Genomic DNA, 13,502 nt, shown 5'->3' with positions numbered 1-13,502 from the left:
AAAGAAAAGAATTGCATAGTATTGGGTGATACACTCATGTATTTGCGTAACATGTATGTAGCAGTTGGGACGAACACGACAACTTTCATTAGGAGGAAACGGGTAATAATCATTTTCTAAAATGACCACTGTGTTCATTATTACATCTCCAATCCCAGATTATTAAGTGTGTGTTGATATGAACTCATGTGTAATTGGACGTAGTGTTTTATGCATTTACACAAAAAATTAAAAAATAAATACAAAATTTCCTTCTAAAAATCATTGACAATTCATCTGTGGCAAAACCATAACACACTGAAGTACTGAGGAATAAAAACAGATTGGAATATGTTTGACAGTTTATATAAACAACATACATATAATATATATTACACACACTGTATTTGCATGTATGTGTGTGTATGTATATATGTATATATATATACACATTTTTAATGTAATTTATACCCTCTCTCATATACATGAAATATACATACACATCCTGATATATTTATATGTTTGAGTTCAAAAAATATGATAATGGAGAAAAAGATCAACACTCACTTTGCAACTGGCTTGGATTTTCGAGGGGTTGCTTGAGAAAAAAAGCTGCCATTTAGAGAGACGTTCATCTTTTGTTTGACCTTGTTTCTCTCTGCATCCATTTTGGATCTTTCGCAGCGTGAGGCGATAGATGCTACAAATTTGCTCCGCTGCCCTCGGGAGCTTTCTCACCTCCTACAACGTTAAGTGAAATGAAAAGACATATACAAATGAATGAAGAGGTCATAAAGAACAAGGAGAAGAAATCTTGGCTGTAAGACGCTTAACACAATACAAACCACTGCTCTTCTGTCATCCTGTACCAGGAGTGCCAGAAGGAAACAGGCCTTGGTAAAAATACAGCCCCCTTTAGCTGCCACCTTATCCCCTGCTTTTTCACGATAGATCTGCAGCAGATCCAGAAGAGTCTCCACAGAGTCCGGCACGTCATAAACAGCCTCGATGGTTTTGTTGTACTAAGCACAGAAGAACAAATATTTCCAAATCACAAAGTTTCATTTCTTGCCACAGAAAGCAAGTGAAGTGGTTACAACTGGACATTTGGATAAAAGTGCCTTTCGAGTGTTTCTAGGGGTTAACTTAGAAGGCTGAGGTCGGCAGCAAAAAAATAAATCATTAAATCAGAATTTGGTGGGATACCACTGAAAGTACTGAAGAGGTAGTGAAGGATTTAAGTAAGATGTACCTTTGACAGATTGAGGAGGACTTGGATAGCTAAAGAGATGATTTCCATGGAAGGCACGCTTCGGTTGCAGCTCTGTTGCATATGCGTAATTTTCTAGTAGCTAATGGCGGTTGATGTCACATTGCAAAGCCTGTCTTCATCTTTGACCTTTCGGTTGATAGCTTTGATGCGATGCCTCATGGCTACGACCTTGCTGGAGTCATGCAGTTTTCGTGATCGGTGGCCTCTCCAAAGTGCCTTCAGAGACAGATGTGGGCAGAAATTAAACAGCAAATGAAGAAAGGGCAATCTTTTTTTTCTTTTTTACTAAATCTAAATCACTGCCTATGCACTAATTGCTAGTTAAGAAACCAATTTGCAGATTTATAGACACACTTGTAATGATGCAGAGTTTGTTGACAGACTTTTAATTCTGGCAAAAAAAAAACATTTCTTAATACTTGTGCCTTCAAAATGCCACATTCTGTGGCATCATAAAATACACATCTTAGATCCTTATCCCTTGGAACATCTTTGTTTAATTTATTTTGTTCTTAACAGATAAAGCATTTAGTCCTTGACCAGGAAACACAGTTACTGGGGAGATTTATAGGCAAACAAACAGTCATTTTTAATTACGCTGAGAAACAGGCTTTGGGTGAAATTACCCGTCGTCTTGCGAGCCAACCACGGCATGAGGCCTGAAGGACAACGGCGGCATCGTGTCGCCTCTTCAAGTTCTCTCGCTCCACTCTGTCTGACTGTAATGCTCGGAAACATCGCTGTAAAGTTATGGCTGCATCTCTCAGCTCCTCAAATGACTTTCTTTGGCGATGGCCTCTGGCAGTCACTCGATCCTACAGATTCTCCCTATACAACATCAGGTGAATCCGCCCATTCCTCACACAACAGGCGACCCAGCTCCTGGTCCAAGCGCTTGTCATCTCCCACCTGGACTACTGCAACGTTCTACTGGCTGGCTCGCCGACCTGCGCCATCAGGCTGCTCCAGCTCGTGCAGAACGCAGCTGCACGCCTGGTATTCAACCTCCCTAAGCATTCTCATTTCACTCCACTGCTTACTGTGCTCCACTGGCTTCCGGTAGCTGCCCGCATCCAGTTCAATACACAAAAAAAAAGAAAAAAAAAAACCCTTGTCTTGTATCCGTGTTTGTGAAAGTATTCCAGGGGTGCAATACGAAGGGGTAAATTGACGCTCAGTCTTATTGTGATCTCTGCTCATGAGGTATTAGAAATCCGACTGATGCACTGATTGTAAGTCGCTTTGGCTAAAAGCGTCTGCCAAATAATTAAATTATAAATTGTAAATTGTAAGACTGACTAAATCAAAATGGCAGCTTTTTGTTCCTGTGAAAGAAATGAGGTTTGAGGGCATTGTCCTGTCATCCCAATATTGCTTGGATGGGTGGACGTATATTCTACCCTTCTGGTGGAAGTAGAGAGCAAGGTACCTTTGGACCACTCTTTTCACATAAACAAAACAGGCGTTTGACACAGACGCAGTGAGATGTCCAGCATCATCCTTCTACCCTCCTTACATTCACTCTTTCCCCTCTTCCTGGCAGACAATTTCAAAACACTGATGCAACAAACTTTACGGGAAATGGGACAGTATCCTTTGGACCAATCACCTAAACACAAACACTATAGTTTCCCTGAATCTCTGAGTAAATAGACTGGAAATGCCCCATATTACACAAACATGAGGTGACATGAGGTTAGGGATAACCCAACACAAAGCAATAGTCAAATCAGAAAACTGACTGATGATGATCTTTGAGCTTTGCGTACATGTATAGAGCTGATTAAATAGCAGAAGCTAAAAAAAACCTGTAAAGGGGACAAGCTGAATGCCATGAGCTGCCTCGTGAAGGATCAGCCCTTTTTATTGCAGTTGCCAGTCAATATTATTTGGGTTTGGTTTGGACTTTTGTCTGAGCAGTCAACTTTCAACATGTCAGTGCTGTGAGTCTTTTAAACCAATGGTAAATTGCACCATTTAAAACACAGGGAAGATGTACATTATCATATAGTTATAATGTATAATATCAGAGATTGGCCCCTAAATTTGATCAATCTGATTGTCATGCCCTGTCCCTTTTTTGTTCCTCTCTGTTTTCATATCATTAGTTCATTTTGTCACCCTCTAGTGATGAGTCTGGTTTTTGTTTCCCTGTTCCTCTTGTTTTGTTTTGTTTCCCTGTTCCTCTTTCAGTTTAGCCCTGTGTGGCCTCCTGATTTCCTTGTTTAGCCCTTTTAGTTCAGTCATTGTGTAACACCTGTTCTTAGTTCGTTTAAGCCTCGATTAGTTTTGCTATAAATACTCCTTGGTTCTCCTATTTCTTTGTCTTGTGTTGTTAGGTGTTCACTGTGTTGTGTTGTTACCAACAGTTCAAAACGAGGTACTAAAGATGAGAATGAGTCACCACCAGGAGCCAATCTGTTTTGGAAGGACCTCTGGGCTAAGAAGAGGAGCAACAACACACAAGGTCCCTGGATCCAAGACCTCAAGAAGACTATGGAAGGCCTATAGAACAAGAGAAAATGTCAATAACACCTGCTGAAAGAAAGATCGGTAAAATGGCAAACTGGAAAACAGGTGGACCAGACCGAATATAAGCTCACTGCATAAAACATCTACCTGCTATATGCAAAAGACTGGTCAACCAGCTCCAGGAGCTCCAACATCCAGGTAAAACGCCAGCTTAGCTCCTACAAGGAGAGACCTGTCTTCTCTGGAAGGATAGAGAGAAGGGCACAACCGCAAGCAAGTACCAACTAATCATATTCCTATCAACAACATGGGAGCTGCTCTCTGGAATGACAGCATCACTGAACACCTGCAGTAATGCAGGTTCTTACTGCAGGGTAAGAACCTCCTCGCCAGTGAGCAGAAAGGAGTTAGAGTTGGATAAAACACCAACCTTCACTTGACAGAACAATAACTATTGACACCAAGTCACAGAGGACCAACATGGAAATGGTGTGGATTGATTCTGATAGAACGCCAAAGGCCTATGACAGTGTGCCACGCTCCTGGATCATGGAATCATTCATGCCGCACAAGAAAAACCCAATTGCCCAATTGACACACAGTGGCAGGGAACTGTGTTCAGTTTCAATCAAGACAGGCATATAAACTAAGGCTATGCCCTGTCTGTAGCACTGTTTGGCACTCAACCTACTGAGCCAGCTACTCAAGACATGACATCAGCTCCAGGATACAAGCTGACATCTGGAAGGAAGATACAACACCTAATATACATGGATGACATCAAGCTGCGTGAAAGATCAGCAGATGAAATCAACTCCATGATCCAGACAGTAAAGATCTTCACAAATGACATTAAGTTCGGACTAGAGAACCTTTTGAGGTTCATTATCAAGCCTAGCAAGATCAACAGTACCGACAGAACGATGAACTGGGTGAGGGATACACCAAGGACGCAGATGTCATGGACAGCTACAAGTACCTCGGAATACGGCAACATCAGAAGAACTTGTCAGAAGACAGTTGCAAGTGCCCGTAAACACAGACTGAGGAAAATCCTAGAGTCTAAGCTTAATGGATGGAACGAGATCCAAGCTATTAACAGCTATGCCCTCCCACTGCTCTGCAGGGTGAACACTACCTCTTTCATTACGTCTTTTTATCAGACTGACTTGCATGGAGAACACTGTGATTTGGTCTGTGTGGTGAACATATGTGGTCGACTAATCTGTGGAGCACAGCATGTGTGTATACTCCTCTATGTTGTGGGTTTTATTGTAGATGTTTTGTTGCATAGTATTTAGCTGGTGGAAGTTATAATTAGCTTTGTGCCTCTGGTTAAAAAAAGAATAGAATGAAGAGAATGCTTTAACCTTGTAATGAGGAATCATCCCATGAGCCATGGAAAAGGTGCAGAGACTTGACTGAATGACAAGGATTCTGATGACAACGTACAGAGCCTTCTGTAGAGCCCATCCCATGGCAGACATTTATCTCCTCTCTGCGACTCTGGGCTAAATCTCAAATCTCATAAAGCAAGAGTACTGAACTTCACCAACGACCCAAATTATTGAATGTGCAAGGAACAGGATGAGATAGTCACCTGTTGACTGACAACACCAAGTACGTGAAGAGGCACAATGATTTCCCAGCACTGGTGCATAGGACCGTCTATGAACACTACCAGATCCCAGTGTATTGGAAGATATGGCTGTATAAACCCGGACCAGTGACAGGGGATGACAGGGGAAAAATCCTGCAGGACACGGAAATCAGAACCAAGAGGAAGATCTGCAAGACAGCTGGACAACAAGGTAATCATCAAGGACACCAGAAGAGCAATGATCATCGACATTGCAATGATCATCAATGTTAGATAACGAGAATATCTCCTCAAGCAAGGAACAGGAGAAAATCAGCAAATACCAGGAACCACGTCTTGGAGTAAATAAATAATTTGTTAAGAACTGGCCTCCTCTTTTGGGCATTATGGTGCATGAGTCAGTTTTTTAATAGGATTGTACGGACATTAACTATGCGGTCAGTTACTCTCTCACAAAACAAATACTTTGAGTGATCAAGTGCTGCCATCACTCACCATTGCTCTGACAGAAACCTATCTTTGAATGCTGTCCATCTTCAACAGTAATGATGCCTTGAGAACAGATCAGTGCTATACTCTGTCCAGGTTGGAAGAAGATTTTGCTCTCTTGCTCACTCACTGCAAGCAAGAAAAAAGTATATTTTTTGTCATCTAATATCTTAGGTTGTATACTTCCTTTGAGCAGAATCTTTGTTTTCAATCTTTGTGTTGCTAAATGTAAGTCCATACTTATTCATACATTGCTTACGAAATCATCCCTGGGTATACATGGGATCTCTTTGGTGCTTATAAACACAAATCATAAAACTTGTCGTAAGATTTCTGCACCTTTCTGCATTTTCCTGACAATTTATTCAAATAATCTGTATGGCAATCTATATTTTAAAGCACTGTACTATCATAGTGATCATTCATTTGCTCCACATATTGCATACACATTCCTCAGAGCTTCAAAACACATCCTCTTATGTTTCAAAATGTATTTTGCGGTGAAATGTGCTCCTGTCATCTGCAAAATGTAGTGCAATGTAATGAATTAATAGCTTGACAGTGCAGTTTGAACATCAACCCGGAGCATTTTCTTCAGACCCTGAGAAAAAAAATTCCCTACCGTTGTCTGTAGATGAACAAGCCACACTGACATAGACAAAGAAAAATAAAAGAAATAGATTTGACTTCATGTTTTGAAAACGTGTAGCTGACTCAAGCAGAGGTCCGAGTAATCTGGTCAAACTGTATCTGTGACCATTAAGATATGTTCTCCCCCATCTTGCATTTATTGAATCACCTAAATAATATCCAGTGTGTGTTTTCCTTTATAGAGACATCAGTAGCCTCCTCCTAAAAGTCCAGTTCTTGCTCCGAGAGTAGTATTCTCTAAGTCAACCTCATGATCAACCCACTACAAAGCAATGATATGAGTCATTCCATACCAACTCACCTAGGCCCTCCAGCTCATGTCATGGATTTTCTTTAAAAAAAATTCATGTGAAAATCGCTATTAAATTCATGGGACCTTCCAAAATCCTAAAGCTCTACTCCAAATTCTTTTTTAGTTATGAATTTTTGAAGTTTGGCCCTCAAAGCTAAATTTCATCATTTTTGCCATTCTTTGTAAGCCTCACCAATTGCTTATTTTTCACTGGATTGGGTTGAAATTTGTATTGAACACGCAAGAAACCCCAAGGTTAATTTACAACATGTATTCATGTAAATAGTTGTTGCTGAATGTCAGTAAAAACATTACTGACAAAATGAAATGAAAAAAAATTGAGCACCACAGATCTTGCTAAATATATCTTTGGAGCTGAAAACCCCACTTTTTCACTTTATTTTGACTGTAACTCTGATATATGGAATAGCAAAAATGCAAAGTTATTTTACTCATGAGATTTTCGTGTTACATTACTGTTTTCTGTTCAGTTTTATTTAGAAATCTTTTCTTTCTCTTTTTAACCATAGACAGTTTAACACAGAAGCTTTACAGAATACTAGGCCTTAGACATTCAGGCCAACAAATATTCAGTAGTGGAAAAATCTTCAACTATAATAAGCAGAAAGCTTGAAAGCAGCCATGACTCATGAGGAGGGACCCATCACCCTCTGCCTAGCACCGGACAGGGGATGAGTGAAGTTGCCAGAGTGACAGACATTGCTAGAGTAAAAGGTTGGAATAGTTTGTTTTGTGGAACACTGTCATGAGAAAAACAATATAGTAGATAGTAGAGGCTCCTCCCAGGATATTCATTTGTTTAACTGCAGAGTGAGTGAAGGTCAGAATTGATCAGGGAAAGTTCAGTAGGGTTTAGGGCAGGCCCTGGACTAAAATTGTCGATCACATTTTACTGATGTTGTTTCTGAACTTGGACACATAACTTTACAGAGCACAGACAACAAATGACACAAGGGATACACATGATTGTAAAGTAATTTTATTTATTTCTACATGAAGCAAAATACAGTCCTATCCTTTTGAGTAAGGTTAGATTCTTCTCCGAGTTTTTTTAGAAACACTCAACTAAATCAGTGTAAGAAAGGCCAAAATTAGGCACAACGAGGCAAAGGCATAACACCGTCAATACACTGCTGTCGGAGGCCAGGACTGTCTGCCTGCAGAGATTTCCACCAGTTGCATTTGAAGGAGATAAAATCCAAATGTGCCAAGTATATTTTTCTTTGGGGACCATGGGCAAGGTGTATCTTATTCTGATCCATTTCCTCAGCTGTGACTGTACAGGACTCTGAAACAGAGTGTTTCCAGCTCAGTAGACATATGTTTCTATGGATAAAATGTCTTTTATAGTAATGACAGAAGAAGAAGGTTTGTGTGGGTGACAGTATGTCCCTACTCCTGAAGTCTCTGAACCAAGTTGCTTAATTAAAAGACGTTACATTCAAATATCAGATGTTAAAACAAATACTTTTATATGTAGCTCTGTTCTCCAAAGCAATCTGAATTTTGCTGATACAGCTCAATCAATGAAGTCCCTCCATCATTCTCAGAAAAATTAAGATAATGCACTTGTGTATTTGACAACAGACATTTATTGTAAAAACTATGAGGTTATGGTAGAAGTGCAGCAGAACTTACTCATGCATCTTATTGTTCCTGTCCATTGGCCATCACTGCAGGTCATGTAGGGATTTCCAGAGATTGTGTGCAATGCCTGACATTGATATTTCACTCTTTCCCCATCCTGATACTGGTCTTTCAGAGTGTCGGTGACATCTGCAGACTCAGCGGCCGGTGGCAGACCGCAGTACCTTTTTTCTTCAGTTAAAAAAAAAAGGCATTCATACACTTTCGTTAACCTTCATTCATAATGTTTAAATCATTCATTTTACAACAGCATTTCTTTGTAGATGTGGGCTTTATTTGTACACATTTCTGTTTTATGTGACTAATTAGTTTAAATGAAAATTTTACATTAGTTCATCTACATTTTTTGCAATGTCCCAAAACAGTTGCCAGCAACTGAGAGATAAATGGTTCCATGGGGTGATATTTTAAAGACACTGCCTAAGCCTTCCTGGAAATACAGCATTTGCAGTATAAGCCTACCTTGAATTTGTGATGTCCTAAAATGTATCGCATTGTATTTGTTTTCGAGTGATGTGAATGTTCTACTTAATGTCAATGTGTGAAGACAAGAATCAGAAAACAGATGTCACCAGATTTGTTGCCAAAGTCTTTCAGAACTTCTTTAGAACATCATACTTTTCATATTCCAATACAAACTGTGACCTAGGGGCAATCAATCAAGTGTGTCCCGTTCTCTTGAAAGCCTACTGGTGGTAGATCTGCTGTACCAGTAATAGTAGCAGCAGTCTATTACAAACAGGAGAGTTAGAAATAATGGTAGTTACAGCTGGAGCAATGCCAACAAATTTGATGAGTTCTGTCATTTCTTGTTAAAGTCAGAATGAGACATGCAATGCCCTATTCCAAACTTTCATTCTGATAATGATGACTCCTTTCTGAAATAGTATTTTAAAAAAATATTGCATTCATGAATTCAGTCACTCCATTTGCCATCCTCAGTACAATGGATTTCCTGTGGGCTATCTAGCATCTCGCAAGTTGACTTGCAATCAAAGTACAGTAAATCACATTTTGGTATCCATTAGAGCTCGCTGTGTAGAGTCACTGACTCTCTAACACAACAGATTCTTTCAGACATCAGGTCCTGCTGTCACTCACCATTGGTCTGACAGAGAACTTTTTTTGAATTCTGTCCATTTTCAACAGTCATGGAGCCTTGAGAACAGATCACTCTTACACTCTGTCCAGGTTGCAAAAAGATATTGCTCTCGAGCTCAGCCACTAGAAACAAATAATTATACGGTTTTTGTTGTGTAATATGGTAAGTTTTACACTTCCTGTATGCTAAACAAAGGGGGAGAGTACTAAATGTAAATACATATTTATTGATGGATCACTGTATATAGATGGAATCCATATGTACTCATAAACACACCATCAACTATGTTTTAAGATCTCTGCACCTGCTCAACATATTGCAAACATATTCTTCAGAGATTCAAAACAAATCTTCTTCATTTAAAGAGGTGTGTATGAATTATCTTTCCTTTCACAAACATATTTATCTTTATGGTAAGCATGCTTCATATTTCTTCAGACATTGGTAGCCAAAGTTAATGATGTGTCAGACATGATGATTAAGAAGGTCACACTTGGGATAATATAAATTTAAGTGAACATATATTTAAGACAGAATAAATAGATAAAATGCATATACATATATATCTAAATGTGTTCTGCTGTGTAATATGCTCCTATCCTCTGTAAAATTGAATTCAATGTGATGAACTGACAGTTCAACAATGAAATATGAAAATATGAGATTGTTCTTAAGACTCACAGAATAAAAAAATATAAAAAACCCTTACCATTGTCTGTAGATGAACGATCCACACTCACACAGACATAGAGAAAAACAACGAATAGATTTGATTTCATGATTCAAAACATGTAGCTGGCGAAGCAAAAGTCAGATTGATCTACACAAACTGTTCAAACTGTCAAATGTTCTCCTCCGGTATCGCATTTATTCTGCCGCCTAAATCAACAGTCTCCTCCTCAAAGTCCACTTATTGCTCTGAGAGCAACATTTTTCAACGTCAACAACTGACCAGCTCAATGATCAACCCATTTCAAAGCAGTTATAAACTTTTGATTGAATGTCTCTGTTTCAGTGTGACACAAATTAAACAAATCCTGTAACAATCTCAAACTCACTCACTCACCATCTAAGCTGCTTATCCTAATCAGGGTCACGAGGGGGTGCTGGAGCCTATCCCAGCGTTCATAGGGCGAAAGGCGGGCAAACAGCCTGGACAGGTCACCAGTCCATCACAGGGCATTCTGAACTCAAACTTACAAAAACATGAACTATTCCCTTACATACCACCCATATGAAGAATTAGCATTTCTTTATAAAGCACATATTCTTTTGAGTGGAATTGTTTTTTTCCCCCTTGCATTCCTGCTTCAACTGTACAGTTATCTGATGGGGTGAAATACAGCCACTGTGCCAGCCATGGCTGGATTAGCAAAGAACATGAGTCTTTAAAGGAGCTATTATTGCTCATTCAATAAGTTTCTTCTATTCAGAAGAATAAATAGCAAAGTTATTTCACTCATGACAAGATTTAGAGTGTTAAATTACATTAACATTTACATTTTTGTCCAGTTTTATTTGTAAGTCTTTTTCTTTCTTTCTTTCTTTCTTCCTTTTTCTTTTCTTTTTTTAGAGCAATACACAGTGCAAAACAGCAGCTTCACAGAATACCAGGCCTGGGATTCCAAGTGAACAAAGCTAAGGCAACTGTGGAAAGAAGAACCTCAGTTATGGTAAGGAAATAGTAGGCAAGAAGACAGGACTTATTAATACCAGATATATGAGCTGAAATATGAGTTCTTTTCTCGTTTGTACACTGAAATGTGTTCTGGTTAAGCATGTCTGCCAAGTTATTCTCTAACAGCAGGGGGCGGTGTGGGGCAGGAAATAATTATCTTCAAGATCTACATTTTCAAGATGCATGTCCCATCCATTGTCTTCTCTTTCACAGGTTAATAGTGTACAAAGTTCGACCAAACGTGTAATGAATGCGTTATTGAGATTTGCCATTTGAATTTTGATATTTGAACGTTTGTGTGTCTGCGCTGCGATGGACTGGTGACCTGTCCAGGTTTTTCCCTGCCTTACGCTCGATGAAGGCTGGGATAGGCCCCAACAAGTCCCGCGACCCTAAGGTCATCACACGTGTAGTGATTTGAAGAGATTTGATAGAATTGCTGGCATTGATATTTCACTCTGTTCCCTTCCTCTTACGACATTTTCACAGTGTTAACGACGTCGGCTCAGTCAACAGCTGGTGGTGGTGCACAATGGTCTTGTTGTCCCACTGTAGAAAGAGGCAGACAGCTAATCTGTTACAAAAGACAACAATGTAACAACAATGGCAAAATAGTTTTGAAAGTGTTTAAATAACAGTGGGGACATCATTTGAACCACACAGCATTTCCCATGGTCAAATTTGGCCCATTTTATGCCCAGGTGCAAGGGATTGCTTCCAGAGATATGAGGCCAGACATAAAGGTGTACTGCAGTACATCCCCTTTGGGACACATTGGCATTTGCTACCTCTGGGAGCACTCTGTGAAGCAAGATAAGATAATGACTGTCCTGGGATAAGAGGCTCCTCCCAGGACATTCATTTGTTTAACTGCAGAGTGAGTGAAGGTCAGAATTGATCAGGGAAACTTCCGTGGGATTTAGGGCAGGCCCTGGACTAATTTTGCTGATCGCATTTTACTGATGCTGTTTCTGTGCTTGGACAAATAACTTTTACAGAGCACAGACAACATATGTCACAAGGGATGCACATGATTTTAAAGTAATTTTATTTATTTCAACATGGAGAAAAATACAATCATATGCGTACGAATAAGGTTAGATTCTTCATTGCGTTTCTTTAGGAACACTCATCTAAATCAATGTAAGAAAGGCCAAAATTAGGCACAACGAGGTAAAGGCATAACACCGTCAATACACTGCTGTCAGAGGCCAGGACTGTCTGCCTGCAGAGATTTCCACCAATTGCATTTGAAGGAGATAAAATCATATTTCATATTATCAGTTTCATATTATTCTGATCCATTTCCTCAGCTGTGACTGTACAGGGCTCTGAAACAGTGTTTTCAGCTCAGTAGACATATGTTTCTATGAATAAAATGTCTTTTATAGTAATGACAGAAGAGGAAAGTTTGCGTGAGTGACAGTATCTCCCTACTCCTGAAGTCTCTGAATCAAGTAGCTTTATTGAAGATCGTTACATTCAGATGTCAGATGTTAAAACAAATTCTTTTATATGTAGCTCTGTTCTCCAGAGCAATCTGAATTTCACTGATACAGCTCAATCAATGAAGTCATTCTCAGAAAAAATTAAGATAATGCACTTGTGTATTAGACAACAGACATTTATTATAAAAACTACGAGGTTAAGGTACAAGTGCAGCAGAACTTACTCATGCATCTTATTGTTCCTGTCCATTGGCCATCACTGCAGGTCATGTAGGGATTTTCAGAGATTGTGTGTAACGTCTGACATTGATATTTCACTCTTTCCCCATCCTCATACTGGTCTTTCAGAGTGTCAGTGACATCTGCAGACTCAGCAGCTGGTGGTAGACCGCAGCGCCTTTTTTCTTTAGTTAATTTAGTTAATTCAAATACTTACCTTTGCCTGCAGCTGAAGCATCAATAACATCCCATAGAATAAGACCGAAAACAAGGTAACCCAAATACATTTCTGTTCTGTTTTCTATGTCATTTACAAACGAAACAGTTGGTTGACTGAGGGTAACTGGGGTACCTGGTACACTAAACAAACTGAATATTTGACAAAGTTAATATTTGTCAGTAAGGGCTAGCCTTTAGAGATTAAACAGGTATTGCACAAGATGACAGAAAATCTGACCGACATATACTAACACTGATCCCTGAGAATGGAATTGCTTATTTTACATATCACTGGTGAAATGTAATATCTTTAACTGTCTGGTCAGTGATGTTTTTCAGTGTGACAGTACATTATATTGCAAAGTTTACATGTCAGAAACTTGCTCAAGAAACAGGCTATTTCTTCTCTTTG

General features: G+C 39.3%; 1 protein-coding gene and 1 pseudogene across 1 annotated transcript; both read right to left on the bottom strand.

The window, feature by feature from the left end:
• Positions 1-539: 539 nt before the first annotated feature.
• LOC115820686 (abnormal spindle-like microcephaly-associated protein homolog) lies at positions 540-1,312 on the bottom strand (annotated as a pseudogene).
• A 6,437-nt stretch (positions 1,313-7,749) lies between these two features.
• On the bottom strand, positions 7,750-10,552 carry LOC115820620 (complement factor H-related protein 3-like). The gene is made up of 4 exons (XM_030784249.1): positions 10,236-10,552; positions 9,526-9,648; positions 8,416-8,595; positions 7,750-8,065 (listed from the first exon to the last, which is right to left on the bottom strand). The coding sequence occupies exons 1-4, from the start codon at positions 10,303-10,305 to the stop codon at positions 7,869-7,871; spliced, it is 570 nt and encodes a 189-aa protein (XP_030640109.1). The 5' UTR covers positions 10,306-10,552; the 3' UTR covers positions 7,750-7,868.
• Positions 10,553-13,502: the final 2,950 nt, after the last annotated feature.

The sequence above is a fragment of the Chanos chanos genome, chromosome 9, assembly GCF_902362185.1.
Source record: "Chanos chanos chromosome 9, fChaCha1.1, whole genome shotgun sequence".
Lineage (NCBI taxonomy): Eukaryota > Metazoa > Chordata > Actinopteri > Gonorynchiformes > Chanidae > Chanos > Chanos chanos.
This window is presented reverse-complemented; position numbering and strand designations above follow the sequence as displayed.